Raw genomic sequence first — 18,463 nt, 5'->3', positions numbered from 1 at the left:
CTCGTGGTGACAGGATGAGGCCTCTGGCTGAAGTTCGTAGCTCTACATGTAAACTCAGGTCTCAGGGAATTTATGCTCAGCTTTCCACTGTTCACATTGCAATGCAAATTTGCATGCATGCATCAGTGTAACTGTGGAGTTAGTCTTATTAATCCAGTTTTATGCAAATGTTTGTGAAACTACAGTCCCTTGAAAAAATATTAGGATATGAACTTTCCCACATTTAGTGGCACTGGTTCATTAGGAGAGTGAATAAAGCAGGAGAACTTTCAGTGAGGTGCTACAACTTAATCTTATGCAATACCAAGAACTGTAAAAGACACTTCATTACACGAACATGCTGCTGCTGTTTGTTTTTATGATTGTGTTGTATAAAGTGATCATAGAGTATTACTGTCCACGCTCCATACATGGAGTACTTTTTACAATTTGCTAATTATTTACCTTTATGTGACAATTCAGGCTGTTCTTGCTTTTCCTTCCTGAGGTGATGACCTGTCCTGAGCTGCTCTTATCTAATCAGGAAGATCCATGGTTCAAACCAACCACTCCCTTGATGCGTTGCGTGCATGTGTTAAATGATGTCTCACTGTGTTCACTTTGTATTTGTTGAGTTGTCCGGGAAAGAAAGGTTTCCGCTAGGCGTTTTTGGTTTTGGAGTTCAAACTCCATGTGAGAGCGATACTGAAACGTGGGTGAGGATATGGTAAAGGATGTGTGATGTGGTGAAGAGGTGTAGTCTCTGTGCCTGATGCGTTTGGATGTATTCAGCAGCAGGTTGTTGGTGGTGGCCTCAAGTAACTGTGCTTCCTGCTCCAGCTGCTGGTTATTGGGTATGAAAACTGTTGACAGCTCTATGGGATGTGAAAATGTTAGTGTAAGCTGATCTGTGTGAGCACCAGACGCACAATAAGCTCACCTAACCTGTCTTGTAACTGGAGAGGGGAGGAGCCACCAGGTACCGCAGTGGCACAGCAGCATTTAATTTTTAAGTTGATAGAGTAGGAGGAATACTGAAGGCAACGGCAGGTGAGTGTTATTATCATTAGTTTACCCTCAAAATGAGTTGATTTCTTATGAATTGTAAAGCAAGAAGAGTCGGGATGAACCTCTGTCCATACAGAACTGAATGTTTTATATGTCTCGTAACATAATATGTGAAGCGCAGTATTTTATTTTTGGGTGTGACTCCTGGGCAAACTTGTTTACCCTGATTCTTGCCCTGAACTCACCACCAGTGTTACTGATTTACGTCTCAGACTGACTGAAGTCTACAAGATGAGTGAGTGTGAGGATGCAGAGGACAAAACACAGTCTCCGGTCTGCAGTTGTCTGACTGGACAGGGAGACCAGTCCAAAGCTGATCCTGGATCGTCAGATACAAAGTAAGATAAAGCTATCTGAAAACCCCAAACCTCCGGTCTCTGAGTGTGTTCTGTGTGACTGTCAGGGTCACAGACGTCTGGTTCTATCTTCTTACCTTTGTGCTGCTCTCGTTCACTCAGCTTATCAACAGGTGAATGGATGTTGCTACTCTATCACACAGCATTGATGTTGTTCAGACAACCAATGCAGTGCACAGACTGCACGTAGCCAAGTACTTGTTTGCTGCCTCCATCCCCGGTTGAGTTTCCAAAATAACACCAGAGAGTTTATCAGTGATTCGTCCAAATATAAAATCTTTGTATTTCCAGAGCTCAGTATGACCAGCAGAGAGCAGCATCTCCAGCACCCAGCTGTCTATCCATGAAGAGTGACCAGTCCAAAGGTGATCGTCTGCACTTCAGGAAGGAACCTGGATCGTCAGACACAAAGTAAGATAAAGCTAAGCTGAAGACCCCAAACCTCTTGTCTCTGACAGTGTCAGGGTCAGGGTCACAGACGTCTGGTTCTATCTTCTTACCTTTGTGTTGCTCTTGTTCACTCAGCTTGTCAAGAGGTGGACACATTTTATTACTCTGTCACACAGCGTTGTTGTTTATGCATACCAATGTGTTGCTACCATCCTTCAGTAAAATGTTTCTTTGTGTTTCTTTGTTTAGTTCACAGAAACAAATGCAACCTCAGACCTGAGGTAGCTTTTTTCATAAATAGGACACTTAGAAGCTTAGAGAGTTATTTGTCCAGAAGAATTTCTTGTAGAATAATGTGTATAACAGTTTGAATTGCTGTGAATCTCACTTCCTGCAGTATGTGTGATTGAACGAGTCTGCTCAGACAGAAACTCAGCCAAAATATTTCAGGGATCAATAATTCTTCATCAAGCTATCAACAAAAGGCAGCTCCATTCTCCACTTGTTGTCATTGTTTTCCTTACTTCTTCAAATTATAAAAGTTTTCAGAGAGAGAAGAAGAGTCATGATGTTTTGGACGAGCAGCTGTCCTGCTGTGCTTTGTGTCTGGATGTCCAGAAGTATCCCGTCTCTACCAGCTGCAGACGGTGCATCACCGGTTCATCAGGGGATGCCTCCAAACCCCACTACGGAAAAAGATCCAGAAGAACACCTGTACAAGGTAAGAAAGTAAGACTGGACATATCTTGAAAACTGGACTTTGTCTTTAATATAGTGTCATTTATTTTTTTAGTTGTGTTTTTGAAGAATCTCAGTTACCCTGTTGAAGTTACCTGGAAGATGACTTTCTTTTTTTTAGGTCAATACCTTTTACTACTTCTTCAGCACAAGGAAATTTGGTAGCAGGCCACAACCAATGTTTCAAATTATTTGTTTGATATCTGTCACAGATACAGTATAAGCTGCTTTCACACATGCAGATGAGCTGCATGTGAGAACGCAAACGTGAGTTAATCAGCTTGGATCTGGAACCAAGTCTGCGTAATGTCCAAGTGAGCCTAGGTGTGAACACAGCAGGTAGTAGTCCGAAAAACCACCTTCTGATGTTGGAAGAAGGGTTTTAAACATGTAGCATCATTTCTAAATACGCCACCTGCTCTACTGATGCTCTGTAAACACAATAGATTTCCACAGTGTACTTTCTGTTTTATCGTAATGGTTTAAGTGTGGTCAACCTGGTGGATGTATGAATTGGACCTGGTTTTTCTGGTCCAATTCACAATTGTGGTTTTCTTGATTTTTCTTTGAGTCAAAATATCTACAGACATCTTACCCTTTCATTGTTTCATCTATAATCCTATTCAGGATGGATGTGAAGTAAAACCAACCTGGAGGAAAAATCAGTGGTCTCCAACCAACTTTCCTCAGATTGTAGAAGCTACTGGGATAAATAGTGAAACATTTTGACCTAACAAAAAGAAAGTCCAGTTGCCATGACTCAACTTTAAGATTATTTCTTGTCTTTCCACAGATGTTGGTCTGCAGAAGGTTTTAGATGAACATAAGATCAGTCTGAGGAGGAGATGTGAATGTGTGACTGAAGGAAGTGATGAAACAGGAAGTGGAACCCTCCTCAACAGGATCTACACTGAGCTATACGTCACAGAGGGACAGAGTGAAGAGGTTAATACCCAACATGAGGTGAGACAGCTGGAGACAGTTTCCAAGATGGAGACCTTCCATGACACTGCAATCAAGGTCCACGACATCTTTAAAGCCTTACCTGACCAACAGACACACATCAGAGTGGTTCTGACGAACGGTGTCGCTGGTGTTGGAAAAACCTTCTCAGTGCAGAAGTTCACTCTGGACTGGGCAGAGGACTTGGAAAACCAAGATGTCCGTCTGCTGGTTCTGCTTTCATTCAGGGAGCTGAACCTGATCAAAGATGAGCAGTACAGTCTTCTCACCCTGCTCCATGTTTTTCATCCAACATTACAGAAGGTCACAGCAGAGCAGCTGGCTGTCTGTAAACCTTTGTTCATCTTTGACGGCCTGGATGAAAGCAGACTTTCACTGGATTTTACCAACAGGAGTGTTGTGTCTGATGTCACACAGGAGTCATCAGTCAACGTGCTGCTGATAAGCCTCATCAAGGGGAATCTGCTTCCCTCAGCTCTGGTCTGGATAACTTCCAGACCTGCAGCAGCCAATCAGATCCCTCCTACATGTGTTGACAGGGTAACAGAAGTACGAGGCTTCACTGACGTCCAGAAGGAGGAGTACTTCAGGAGGAGATTCAGTGATGAAGAGCTGTCCAGCAGAATCATCTCACACATCAAGACATCCAGGAGCCTCCACATCATGTGTCACATCCCAGTCTTCTGCTGGATCACTGCTACAGTTCTGGAGCACATGTTGACTACAGAGCAGAGAGGAAAGCTGCCCAAGACCCTGACTGACCTGTACTCACACTTCCTGCTGGTTCAGACAAACAGGAAGAAGAACAAGTATGATGAGGGACATGAGACGAGTCCACAGGAGCTGATAGAGGCTGACAGAGAAGTTCTCCTGAAGCTGGGGAGGCTGGCGTTTGAACATCTGGAGAAAGGAAACATCACATTCTACCAAGAAGACCTGGAGCAGTGCGGTCTTGATGTCACAGAGGCCTTAGACTCAGGAGTTTGTACAGAGATCTGCAAAAGAGAGAGTGTGATCTTCCAGAAAACAGTCTACTGCTTTGTCCATTTGAGCATTCAGGAGTTTCTGGCTGCAGTCTACATGTTCCACTGTTACAACAACAGGAAAACAGACGTACTGGAAGGTTTCTTGGAAGATGGTTGGAAATACGAATTATGTAACACACGTCTAGATCACTTCCTGAGAGGAGCAATGGAGAAATCCCTCAAAAGTAGAAATGGTCACCTGGACCTGTTTGTTCGCTTCCTTCATGGCCTCTCTCTGGAGTCCAACCAGAGACTCTTAGGAGGTCTGCTGGGTCAGACAGAGAACAGTTCAATAATCATCCAGAGAGTCATCAACAATCTGAAGCAAATGAACATGTCCAATATTTTTCCTGACAGATCCATTAATGTTTTCTACTGTCTGATGGAAATGAAGGACCATTCAGTTCATCAGGAGATCAAACAATTCCTGAAATCAGAGAACAGATCAGAGACAAGACTCTATGCGATCCACTGTTCAGCTCTGGCCTATCTGCTGCAAATGTCAGAGGAGGTTCTGGAAGAATTGGACCTTAATAAGTATAACACTTCCAAGGACGGGCGACTGAGACTGATTCCAGCTATGTGGAACTGCAGAAAGGCTCTGTAAGTGCAACAGTCAATAATATTCAGTATTTAATATTTTTTAGTTCTTCAAATTTATACAGTATTGAATAATACTAAATTCACATTTTTTTACCTCACCTCTGTTTTTTTAAATGCAAATCCTGACTGTTTCCCAACTAGCATGTTTTCATGAGGAAAAAAAAAAAAATATATATAAATATAATATATACTGTAATATAAATATAACATTTAAATATATCTATTTTTTCTTTATTTTGTATACGTTTTCTTCTTTTGTGTTTTTTCATCCTGAATTTTGACAAGTACAATAGGTTTAGCTGAATCATTGATTTAACAAGTAGATATTAATTAATTTAATAATGCAATTTAATAATATGCATCATGTAGCATAAAATATTATGTTCTGTTTTTACAGATTTACTAATTGTGGCCTCAAAGAGATTCACTGTGAAGTTGTAGCTTCAGCTCTGAAGTTCAGCCCCCTCCATTTGAGAGAGTTAGACTTGAGCAGGAACTACAAAATTAAGGACTCAGGCGTAAAGCGACTTTCTGATGGACTGAAGTGTCAAACCTGTAGTCTGGAGATCCTGAGGTCAGTTCACTGGGGTATTTTTTGTCCTTAGCCAACTCAAATGTATTACTGAGATTACCAGGTAAATAATAAATGTAAATAATAACATTGCATTTACATTCAGTCATTAATCAAACGCTTTTATCCAAACCGACTTACAAGTGAGGCAAGCAAACAAAATCTAAGTCAATGTGAAGAAACATCAAAGCAAAGTGCTATCAAAAAGTGTTTCTGTTTCAAGAGATGTGAGTACAAAAGAGCAGAAAAGTTATTATTATTATTATTTTTTATTATTATTAAGTGCAAAGAAAGATGCAGAAGAGTTCTGTTTTTAGCTGTTTGTTAAATATTGAAAGTGAGGTGGCTGAGCGTGCAGAGTTTGGCAGCTCATTCCACCATTGTGGGATCACTGAGCGGAAGAGTTTTCCTTGGTGTCGACTGTGTGGTGCTGGTACCACCAGACGTTGTTTACTGGTCGAGCACAGTGGACGGGAGGGGATGTAGACCTAAATGATTAAGTTGCAATAAGTTGGAGCTGTAGAGTTGACCACTCTGTTGGTTGATTGAAAATAAGGCGTGCTACTGCATTTTGGATCATCTGTAAAGATTTGGTCGTGGATGCCAGTAACCCCATCAGCAGGGCGTCGTAGTAGTCGAGACGAGATATGATCAGCGCCTGTATAATGAGTTGAGTCATGTACTCCGTCAGGTAGGGTCTGATCTTTCTGATGTGGTGGAGGGCATATCTACACGACCTAGAGACTGTGGTGATGTGTTCTGTGTCAGCTGATCATCAATGATGACCCCCAGATTTTTGGCCGTCTGGGTGGTGACAATCACCGCAGATCCAATGTTAATGCTGATGTTGTGTTGTGTCAAAGATCTGGCAGGGAAGAATGGGATTTCAGTCTTGGTAATGTTACGTTGAAGGTGGGGTGGTCTATTTGAATAGATGATAGAGCCTAGAGAAGAAGTATAGATTGAAAAAAGAAGAGGACCGAGGACTGAGCCCTGCACTACACCGGTGGAGAGGTTATGAGAGTCAGAATCACGCCCCTGCCAGGATACCTTGAAGGTTTGTTTGGATAAGTATGACCAAAGCCAGGCTAGAGCTGATCCATAGATGCCCAAGTCTGAGAGTGCAGTCATAAGGACCTAACGTTTCACAGTGTCAAAGGCTGCAGATAGGTCTATTAGAACAAGGACAGAAGAGTTACCCCCAGCTTTAGCCACCCGTAAGAACAGTCAGAAGACCGTTTCTGTTGAGGGACCTCTCTTGAAGCCAGACTGATTGACATCGAGGAGGTTGTTCCGGGAAAGAAAGTCAGAGATTTGAAAGCTGCACGTTCCAGGGTCTTGGCTAGGAATTGGAAGAAGAAAGACCGGTCTGTAGTTCTCCACAAGGGAGGGAATCAAAGAAAGGCTTCTTCAACAGTGAAAGGTGCCTGTTGTCAGAGAAGTGTTGATGATCTGTGTAGTGGCTGATAATATGGAGTCCAGTTAGTTATTGGAAGTTCTGGTAGACTTGTAGGAAATTCCAGTCCTGGACTATTGAGCGTTGAGTTGAGAAACAGCTGCAAACGTCAGCTGAGGCCAGGACTGTCTTCATGATCATGATGATCTACAATACCATAATGACAAAGTGTTTCTATTTTGTGTATGGGAAAAAAGCTTTAAGCTTGATTTTAGCAAAGTAATGCTGACTTGCAAATTCGAAACCTGGACAGACTTGATTGGTTAATAAATTTCCCTGCATAAGTTCATCTTTATCCAGACTGAGGCGCTGTAGTTTGTCACATAGCAGCTGTGATTCGTTGGCCTTAGCTCTGACTTCCAACCCTTTCCATCTGAGAGAACTGGACCTCAGTGAAAACCCGCTACTGGACTCTGGAGTGACACTGTTGTGTGATTTCCTGAGAAGTCCACACATCATACTGAAAACCCTGAGGTCAGACACCATTTTTCAGTTCTCTATAAATTTTTGTTACGTCATTTGATTGTTTCATGAGTAATAAATCTAGTTCTGTGGAATGAAATAAAAATGATAATATAAAATCTACACACTAAAAATCATTTGGTTACTAAATGACCAAACATCTTTTTAAATGACTATTATATATATATATGATTTTATCCTAGTTAATCAATATTGCATTTTTGTTGACATTATAAATCAGTCATGGTCAATATAGGTTAAAGAATACCTCATTAATATCCAATTAAAAACAGGTTTCTCCAAAGTAATGTTAATTAAATAAAAATATGTAAGCTGAAATCAGTGTTTGCATTAATATTTAACCCCTTTAAAATTACCATAATCCAACAGAGGTCCAGATATTTGATGCTAGTATTCCCACAATTGTGGAAATGGGGATTGCTTGAGTGCAGTGAATGCATCTCAAAGAAACTTGTGTCTGGAAGGTCCAGTCACTGGTTATTCAGTATTCGTGGCTATTATTACACCATGAAGACAAAAGAACACTTCAGAAGCTTCAGTAACTGAGATAGGAGATACTGCACATACAACATCTGTTGCCCTGGTTCTTCACTAGTCAAAGTTTAATGGGAGAGTGGCAAGGAGAAAGACACTGATGAAGAAAACTTGAAAGCACAAGTTGAGGCATGTGAAAGACTCCATGGTGGAAGATTTTTTTTCCAGCAAGACAATGACACGAACAATAAAGCAAAGCAACACAGAAATGGTTTAACGTCAACAAGCTGAATGTTCTGGAGTGAGTCAAAGCCCAGACCTCAATCCAATGTCCAATTTGTGGATACTCGAAAGGGACTGTTTCAATCCAATCTCCATGCAACCTGACAGAGCTTGAGCAGTTTTGCAAAAAAACAACAAAACAAATTCCATTGTCCAGCTGTGCAAACCTAATTCAGATGAATCCACACAGACTCCATGCTGTGATTTATTTATTTTTTTGTGATTTATTTATTTTATCTAGTCAATACTGACCTGAAGGGGGTGAATATTAATGGAAACACTAATTTCACCTCATATATTTGTATTTAACTGACATTACTTTGTAGAAAACTGTTTTCACTTTGACATTGATGAGGTATTCTTCTAAAATATTTTTGTAATTTAATCTTTATTCAGACTGAGTGGCTGCAGTTTGTCAGACATCAACTCTCTGGCGTCAGCTCTGAAGTCCAACCCCTCCCATCTGACAGAACTGCAGCTGAGCCACAACAACCTGCAGGATTCAGGAGTGAAGCTGCTGTGTGGTTTTCTGGAGAGTCCACAATGTAGACTGGAGATTCTGAGGTTGATTCACTGATAGTGTATTACTTCTGGAAATCTTAACTGAACTCTATTTTCTTCATATATAACATGAGATTTATAAAAGCAAACAAACCAAAACAAAGCATAATTTTATATGCATATGATTTATTCTTTATTCAGACTGAGTGGTTGCAGTTTGTCAGAGATCAGCTGTGATTCTCTGGTCTCAGCTCTGAAGTCCAACCCCTCCCATCTGAAAGAACTGCAGCTGTGTGACAACAAGCTGCAGGATTCTGGAGTGAAGCTGCTGTGCAGATTTCTGAAGTGTCCACGTTGTAACCTACAGACGCTGAGGTCAGACACTATTTTCTTCTGTTTTTTCAGTTCTGTGCAGAAGTTAATATGATTTGAAAACTGGTTCTGAGTTGTGAGTTTTGCCTCTGACTCCTTCTGCTCTGGGTTGATCACTGAGAGCACAGCAGAGGATGCAGATTCACTAAAACCATTCAAGTGTCATTACTGAATGACAGTCAATTCGTAAGAATGGGAAACAGTATTAGCAATCTACCAGATACCTGTTGAACAAGCAAAACTATATTTTTTATTACACAAACAAAGTGCTTGTCATGCTAATAGCAAAAGAACTAAGCTGAGAAAGACACCACGAATCATAGGTAACAGATGAGCTGACTTAGCCACTTGTAATTATTCATTTGTCCAGCAGTATGTGAAGTTATTTTGAAGTTTTTTGTAGCCTAAACATCAAGACAAGACTTCTATTTATCAATTATAATATTAGTCCTGTACTAGAAAATAACACTGCAATAAATTACATGGTATCTGTTGCATTTATTAGATTATTATATATATGGTTATTGCTATCTTGTTGTTATTGTATCAACGTGGAAAATCCATATCGGTACGTTTCTATTAAGCAAAACACTGTTTTTAACCTGCATCTTGTTGGGCTTAGATGTGTCTTTTTTTCTGAACTGTTTTTTCAAGACTTCTATGAAAACCACTGTCTCCTAAAGTTAAATGGTTTATTGTTTTTTTCAGATTATGTCTCTGCAGTTTGTCAGAGATCAGCTGTGATTCTCTGGCCTCTGCTCTGAAGTCCAACCCCTCCCATCTGACAGAACTGGACCTGAGAGGAAATGACCTACAGGATTCCCAAGTGAAGGAGCTGTATGATCTTATGAAGAGTCTAGACTGTAGACTGGAGACTCTGAGGTCAGCCAGAAGCTTGTTGTTATCATACATTCTGGTTGATGACTGTTTTTGTTACTGTGATCATGTCTACAGGAAAGAAAGCTGTTTTTCCGCCGGCACCCTTACAAGATGTTGAGAGACAGTGGTCCTCATTCATCAAACTGTCATAGCATCAAATCCATAAATAAACTGTTGTAATTTTTCATAAGATGCAAATCACTGCGTTGATGCTAAAAGTCTCTGCAGGTCCATGAGCTTCCAGCTCAGTGTGTTCACTCCAATACGTTAACATGAAAGCTGAAAGGAAGCTGGCGACACTACACAGCTCTGAACAGGACTGAAGTCTCTGCTGCTCTTTCTACTGGATGTGCTGCATCACTGACTGACAGCTGATGAAGGGAGTCTCTGGAAACTCTCATTGATCTCATCTGTTCTCTCTGACTCTCTCTACAGTTGGAGGTGATGCTCTTGTCATGATCTGTGTCCCGATGATCCGGTTGTTGCAGGAGCAGCTGATTCTGTGCAGAGAATCTGACTGGACCTTGTTACTGGGAGGTGGAGTGGAGAGGAGTGCTTCATCCAGCACTGACTGACAGAGGAATCAGAAGAAGCAGAGCTGACTCTTAGTGCTGCAGTGTGAACTGCTCTGAGAACAGCTCCACTGTCAGACACATAACATAACTGTAGATTGATGCTAATATTAAGTTTTGCATCTGTTGCAGCTCTGCACTGTGTAACAAATATCTTAAAATGCAAATTGTTTATTTACACGTTCATATGAAAGAATCAAAGCACAGAGATAGTCACTAAACCTTAAAGTGTCATTGCTACCAGAGTGTGATTGATTTCCTATGAGTCTGAACAGTGTTTGTTATATTATTTTTTATATTTGTTATGTACTGTATCATAAGCCGCTCAGCCCATATGTGCTTGTTGGATGCCAGATGTTCTTTCATTTACCACAGCTTCCAAACTGTGATTAGTGCTCCTGTCTGTTTTTATTCCATTATGTTTAAAAACAGAGTTGAATCTGTCAAAATCTCTCCATAGGGAAGTACAGTAAAGTATATACTGTGTATATATAGAAATATCCTTCTGTGTAGTTCCTCTGAGCTGTGTCAGTGTGTTTTTTTTTTCTGTTTTCACTCAGTAGCAGTTTATTTATAAAATCCGATGATGATGAAAAGTAGCTGTGTTGATATTTTCCTACTTGTCATCTTGTGACTGTGAACATCAGTAGGCTGTAGCTGCAGCACAGTGAGTGTGTGTCTGCTCTAAGACTGTCAAACAGCAACAACAAGACACTCACAGCAGTGAACATGAAGGATGTCTGATATGTGACTTCAGCTGTAGTTAGTAGCTTTGAGCAGCAGGTGGTGGTGCTGCAGTAACACTGAGCTGAGACTTGTGAGACTAGAACAGTGGGAACATCCGAGAACCCTTCACTGATTATTCCTCGATCCCCTCCTGCTCCGTGTCATCTGGATCATAGATCTTTGATTTTGTACCATTTAGTGTCCTATTTTTAGCAGGTTCGCTTTTTGCATGCATCCCTAACGCATCATGAAGGTTTTCCAAAATGAATCCTCATGTCTCTTCTTCATATTTCTAACTCTGATGTCAGTTGGGAGGAGTTCAGGGGCAGGGAGTCCAGTACATTAGTCCAATGAAAAGCTCTTGTTCAAGTGCCATGTGATAACCAGGAAGTGGGAGGAGAAGATGAACAGCCGAACTGTAACAAAGCCAGCAGGGAGTGTGCCCAGTCCGAGGCAGGGTAAGTGTGAATCCAGCGTTGTTGCTTTAGTATGCATGTCTGTTCACAGCAGTAGATGTGAATGGTTTGACTGGGATCCAACACGAATGAGGGTGAGAGACACATCTAGCTGCCGGACCTTTTACCTAGTCTTTTTTTACTTATCTCTAACCACTAAACATGTGCATCTTCATTCTAATGTCCATCTTCCACTTCTGGTGAATATCTTGTCGAGCTTGAAAGTTTGTCATATTTGTAGGATCTAATTTATAGTAATTACTTGTTGTTTACTGCAACAGTTCACAGGATAAAATTAGATTAATGTCATTTTTACAGCACTAATCAAGAAGTACAACATCACCATTTCTCTTTTCTAACAGAAACATGGACATGTCTGACCTAGACTAGTAAGCTGACACTGGGGAACGCAACAGTAAGATAAGACTCCAGTTTAAATCGATGGAGCAGAACACAGCTGAGAACAGCATCCGTTTTCTCCCTCACTCTGGATGGTACGGAAGGGACTTACTTTATCTGGGCGTACTTCTCTGGTGGCTTGCTCTTGTTTTGCTCACAATCAGTGTTGCTGGTTTCCCTCTCAGACCACCTGAAGTCCAGAAGATGAATGTTTGTGTGGAGGAGGACAGGGAGGAGGACAGAGCAGCGTCCGCAGGACCCAGCTGTGTGTCTATGAAGAGCAACTGGTCTAAAGATTCGCCTCCATACCTCAGTAACGAACATGGACCTCCGAGCACAAAGTAAGAACGACTCTGTAGTGATACAGAGAGGTCGTTATGTATTTATGTAATCTGTAAAGATGTAAGTATCAGTTAGTAGTTGATCCTCCACATGACTGGAATGGTTTCCTCAGCGTTTTCATTTGGTCATTAAATAGGTTAAAAACTGGCCAGTACCACAGACAGAGACCGGGGTCTCCACGCTTCAGCTGTGGAGAGTCTGTGAAGAGCGACTGGTCCAAAGACTCACCTCCATACTTCAGCAATGAAGGTCGACCCTCAGACACAAAGTAAGAACCATATAGTGTCCCTTCTCTTCCTAGTTTATGTCTCCATCTCCTCTCTCTCTACTAAAGCCCACTTCTCCAGGTTCCATTCTGTCTGCTGTCATTTCATCCACGGTGCCACCGGAGGCTCTTGTTGCTTTCCCTTTCCCTGGTTCACCTGCTCCTTCTTTCTTCTGCTCCATTTACTTGTCTACCTGTGTCCTCTACTCAAATAATACCTATACTAACCTACTACTAGTTCTTTGATATTCTGCCAGGTTGTTGCTTAGCTCCCAACCCAACCTTTGAACTATACAGTTGTTGAATCTTTAGGACCCCCTAATGCTGTTTGCTTACCTACTATTGATGTAAGTTTGAACCTTGCCTCCTATTTGCCTGGTCTGGTACTATTCACCTGAGTTGTATATTAATACTGCATTTGTCAGCATGCCTGACTGTCTGCATTTGGTCTTACGTGCTTCTTATATTTAAGGGTTTTGTCATTAGTGAGGCTAACAAAGAATATATGAACTTACTTTATCAAATCCAAACAAAACAAAAACATTTATACAATAAAGCTGTAAATTAACCTGGTGTAATATGATTCAGTTAGTAGGAAGGCAACAAGATGCTTTCTTATTTAAGTTTAAGTTTCTTTGACGATACTCCAAACAGCATGTCTGATGAATACCAGCTTTGGCATTAGAATATTCCCCTGAATTTTAAATTAAAAGATAAAAGTAAAAACAACTGTACAATCACAGCAGGGGGCCACAAACAAAATGCAACATAATCAGTTATTTCTCCATAGACAGACAGGGCAGAGTGGAGTTTCTGAGGAGGAGCAGCTGTCTCGTTGTGCTTCCTGTCAAGATGCCATAAAGGATCCGATTTCTAACAGCTGTGGACACTGGTTCTGCAGACAGTGCATCACCTCATACAAGAACCAATTTGGTTCATCAGACTCCTCCTGTCCCCAGTGTGGAAAAAGATCCAGAACCAGACCTGAACTGCAGAGAGTCAGTCAGACCAACACTGTACAAAGTAAGGACATTAACTGTTGTTAGAAGTAATCACCTGATTACCATCATATCTCATATTGTTTCTTGTCTTTCAGCAGATGTTGGTCTGCAGGAGGTTTTAGATGAACATAAGATCAGTCTGAGGAGGAGATGTGAATGTGTGACTGAAGGAAGTGATGAAACAGGAAGTGGAACCCTCCTCAACAGGATCTACACTGAGCTCTACATCACAGAGGGACAGAGTGAAGAGGTTAATACCCAACATGAGGTGATGCAGCTGGAGACAGTTTCCAAGATGAAGACCCTCTATGAGGCTCCAATCAAGGTCCACGACATCTTTAAAGCCTTACCTGACCAACAGACACACATCAGAGTGGTTCTGACGAACGGTGTCGCTGGTGTTGGAAAAACCTTCTCAGTGCAGAAGTTCACTCTGGACTGGGCAGAGGACTTGGAAAACCAAGATGTCAGTCTGCTGGTTCTGCTTTCATTCAGGGAGCTGAACCTGATCAAAGATGAGCAGTACAGTCTTCTCACCCTGCTCCATGTTTTCCATCCAACATTACAGAAGGTCACAGCAGAGGAGCTGGCTGTCTGTAAACCTTTGTTCATCTTTGACGGCCTGGATGAAAGCAGACTTTCACTGGATTTTACCAACAGGAGTGTTGTGTCTGATGTCACACAAGAGTCATCAGTCAACGTGCTGCTGACAAACCTCATCAAGGGGAATCTGCTTCCCTCAGCTCTGGTCTGGATAACTTCCCGACCTGCAGCAGCCAATCAGATCCCTCCTACATGTGTTGACAGGGTAACAGAAGTACGAGGCTTCACTGACGTCCAGAAGGAGGAGTACTTCAGGAGGAGATTCAGTGATGAAGAGCTGTCCAGCACAATCATCTCACACATCAAGACATCCAGGAGCCTCCACATCATGTGTCACATCCCAGTCTTCTGCTGGATCACTGCTACAGTTCTGGAGCACATGTTGACTACAGAGCAGAGAGGAGAGCTCCCCAAGACCCTGACTGACCTGTACTCACACTTCCTGCTGGTTCAGACAAAGAGGAAGAAGAACAAGTATGATGAGGGACATGAGACGAGTCCACAGGAGCTGACAGAGGCTGACAGAGAAGTTCTTGTGAAGCTGGGGAGGCTGGCGTTTGAACATCTGGAGAAAGGAAACATCATGTTCTACCAAGAAGACCTGGAGCAGTGTGGTCTTGATGTGACAGAGGCCTTGGTGTACTCAGGAGTTTGTACAGAGATCTTCAAAAGAGAGAGTGTGATCTTCCAGAAAACAGTCTACTGCTTTGTTCATCTGAGCATTCAGGAGTTTCTGGCTGCGGTCTACATGTTCCACTGTTACAACAACAAGAACACAGAGGTACTGAAGGACTTCCTTGGCAAAAACTACAGTGGTCCATCCTTAGATGTCTTTCTCAGAAGAATCCTTGAGAAATCCCTTGAAAGTAAAAATGGTCACCTGGACCTGTTTGTTCGCTTTCTTCATGGCCTCTCTCTGGAGTCCAACCAACAACTCTTAGGAGGCCTGCTGGGTCAGACAGAGAACAGTTCAATAATCATCAAGAGAGTAATGAACCACCTGAGAGAGATGAACACTGGTAATATCTCTCCTGACAGAAGCATCAACATCTTCCACTGTCTGATAGAGATCAACGACCACTCAGTTCATCAGGAGATCCAACAGTTGCTCAAGTCAGAGAACAAGTCAAAGAAAAAACTCTCTGAGATCCACTGTTCAGCTCTGGCCTACATGCTGGTAATGTCAGAGGAGGTTCTGGATGAGTTGGACCTGAAGAAGTACAAAACTTCAGAGGAGGGACGACTCAGATTGATCCCAGCTGTGAGGAACTGCAGAAAAGCTCGGTGAGTCCTGAACAGTTGTAGTCTTGTGCTTCATCTGTGTTTCTCTAGAAGTAGACACCTAACTGTGACTAAAAAGGCTTAGATGGAAAATATTTTTGATATGAATGTACTTTATTTATAAAGTCATTTGTGAATATTTGCTATTAGTTAACATTATTATTTGGTACCTGGTGGAACCATTTCTATATTTTAAGTATGATTGTCAGTGTCATTTAGTCTTGTACTGGGTGGTTATTTTTTACCGGGTTGAACTCACTATGGGTGTGAGGGATAAATCACTAAAATCAGATAAAAGTAAAAATCTTTTCCTAAAGAGAATAAGATCTCAAAACAAGGTCTCAAAACAACGTTGATGAACCAGGGAGAAGTAATTGAGTTTAATCTCCTTCCTTCTCCTAATGTAAATTAACCAACTATAAAGTATCTAGTGAGACAGAGGTAGATCGAGTGGTCTGTACTGTTTCATGTTACACACAATAACGTATGTTTAACTTAACCACTTATTCGATTAAATTCAATTTTATTTGTATAGCACCAATTCACAACAGAAGTTATCTCAGGGAACTTTATAGTGTTTAAAGTTTAAGACCTCACAGAGTATAATAATATGAAAAAATCATACAGAGAACCCAACAATCCCATTTGAGCAAGCTTTAGGCAACAGTGTAGAGGAAAAACTCCCTTTAAGAGGAAGAAACCTCCAGCAGAAGCAAGCTAGTTGTGGGCGGCCATCTGCCCGGACCGGTTGGGTAGAGTGGAAAGAGGAGAGAGAAAAGAACAGCAGGCAACAAAAACAACAACAAGCAGCAAAAACATTGGGCAGGTCAACTGGATTCTGGACAGTATATGTGAAACTACTCATCAAATGTGTGAAGTAAGGATAAAGTGTCCTCTAATATATTCATGTATTATATATATATCTCTTTCCATATGTTTGATGACAGATTTTCTGAGTGTCGAATCTCAAAACTTCACTGTGAAGTTGTGGTCTCAGCTCTGAAGTCCAGTCCCTCCCATCTGAGAGATCTGGACCTGAGTCAAAATAAACTACAGGATTCAGGAGTGAATCTACTGATTGCTGGACTGGAGAGTCCAAACTGTAGACTGGAGACTTTGAGGTTAGTATAGTGAGTGTAGGTAACAGTTATTATAAATAATAAAAACTACAATTGAATTAATGACTACATCTGTATTATTCTCTCTTAAGTCTGAGTCACTGCAGTTTGTCAGAGATCAGCTGTGCTTCTCTGGCCTCAGCTCTTAAGTCCAACCCCTCCCATCTGACAGAACTTGATCTGAGTGACAATAACCTGCAGGATTCAGGAGTGAAGCTGCTGTGTGGTTTTCTGGAAAGTCCACATTGTAGACTGGAGACTCTGAGGTGAGTTTGCTGACTGTCTGTTAGAGTTGTAAAGGTTATATGTTTAACATCAAATACAATGTACTCAAAGCATTTATATTTAATGCATTTAATTTTGTAAATATTCTTCTGTTTAGTGTCTCTGTTGTGGAGATTCTAAGGTCAGACATAGTTTAAGTTCTGCATGATGTGAAAGTCGTGGTGACATTAGCCATCTGCCATAGTCTTACTTAAACCCTAGTGCTAATTTTTATTGGTGACACTAATTTCACTTACTGTTTCCCAAGAGCACCAAGCATTTTATCTGTCTTTGAAGGTTGCATATTATCCCAAAACTAAATTTGAAATCTTCCATTAGTTTTCTGCATTATCTACAGTGTCCACAGACTGAGTCGCAGCAGCAGCATGAGCTTTTTAGGACTTTTTTGAGTTTCCATATTAAATTAAATTCAATTCAGTTTTGTTCGAAAGCGACAAAGTCATCACAAGGCACTTTAAAGTTTAAGGTTTAAGACCTCACAGATATATCTTATAATTGTATAAAAACTCCCTTTAGAGGAAGAAACCTCCAGCAGAACCAGGCTTAGGGTGGGTGGCCGTCTGCCTCTGCCGGTTGGGGTGAGTGGAAAGAGAAGAGAGAAAGGACAAAACAACAACAAGCAGCAAAAACAGTGGGAATGTCGGTAGGGCCAGTAACTGCATTATGGAGATATACAGCTCCAAGGCCGAGGATACTTTCAGAAAAGTACACGGAGAAGGAAGCTACAGGAGAGAGAAAAGACTAAGTTAATGACATGCAATGGTGGCTTTCAAGAGGATAGAGGAGCAAAGAGAGAGGAGAGGAGCTCAGTTTGTCAGTAGAGTTCCCCCAGCAGACAAACCTATAGCAGCAGAACTAAGAGATTGTTCAGCGTCACCTGATCCATCTCTAACTATAAGCTTTATAAAAAAAAAGAAAGTTTTAATTCTAGTCTTAAATGTAGAGAGGGTGTCTGCCTCCCGAACCTGAACTGGGAGCTGGTTCCACAGGAGAGGGGCTTGGTAGCTAATGGCTCTGCCTCCCATTCTACATTTCGAAACTCTAGGAACCACAAGTAAACCTGCAGTCTGAGAATGAAGTGTTCTGCATGAGGTCTTTAAGATATGATGGAGCTTGATTATTAAGTGCTAACGTGTGAGGAAGCTAATGTAGGAGAAATATGATCTCTTGCTAATTCCAGTCTGAACTCTGGCTGCAGCATTTTGGATTAACTGGAGGCTTTTTAAGGAGTTATTGGGACAAACTATTAATAGTGAATTACAATAGTCCAGTCTGG

The 18,463-nt window shown here is 41.4% G+C and overlaps 3 protein-coding genes and 1 pseudogene across 10 annotated transcripts in view; all 4 read left to right on the top strand.

Annotated features, from left to right (window-relative positions):
- The window catches only part of LOC113163505, a 1,294,879-nt gene that overhangs the window by 876,311 nt on the left and 400,105 nt on the right, over positions 1 to 18,463 (top strand). The gene's annotated exons all lie outside the window — the stretch shown is intronic.
- The window catches only part of LOC113163500 (NACHT, LRR and PYD domains-containing protein 12-like), a 664,684-nt gene that overhangs the window by 370,366 nt on the left and 275,855 nt on the right, over positions 1 to 18,463 (top strand). The window lies entirely within an intron of this gene.
- On the top strand, positions 1,258 to 10,961 carry LOC113163511 (annotated as a pseudogene).
- Positions 11,791 to 18,463, top strand: part of LOC113163566 (NACHT, LRR and PYD domains-containing protein 12-like) — a 28,349-nt gene continuing 21,676 nt past the window's right edge. For 2 of the 7 annotated variants that reach the window (XR_004463543.1, XR_004463544.1), the window contains exons 1-5: positions 11,791 to 11,896; positions 12,256 to 12,387; positions 12,478 to 12,633; positions 12,771 to 12,902; positions 13,690 to 13,922. Coding sequence is in view for 5 of the 7 variants with exons in the window: in XM_033326772.1 (XP_033182663.1) it covers positions 12,497 to 12,633; positions 12,771 to 12,902; positions 13,690 to 13,922; positions 13,996 to 15,787; positions 16,732 to 16,905; positions 16,995 to 17,168 (2,642 nt within the window). In the remaining 2 variants the exon portion in view is untranslated. Of the gene's footprint in view, positions 11,897 to 12,255; positions 12,388 to 12,477; positions 12,634 to 12,770; positions 12,903 to 13,689; positions 13,923 to 13,995; positions 15,788 to 16,731; positions 16,906 to 16,994; positions 17,169 to 18,463 lie in introns of all 7 variants that reach the window. The other 5 variants (XM_033326775.1, XM_033326772.1, XM_033326779.1 and 2 more) reach the window with 5 other exon arrangements.

The sequence above is a fragment of the Anabas testudineus genome, chromosome 2, assembly GCF_900324465.2.
Source record: "Anabas testudineus chromosome 2, fAnaTes1.2, whole genome shotgun sequence".
Taxonomy (NCBI): Eukaryota; Metazoa; Chordata; class Actinopteri; order Anabantiformes; family Anabantidae; genus Anabas; species Anabas testudineus.
The sequence above is the reverse complement of the archived record's forward strand: the minus strand, read 5'-3'. Positions and strand labels throughout refer to the sequence as shown.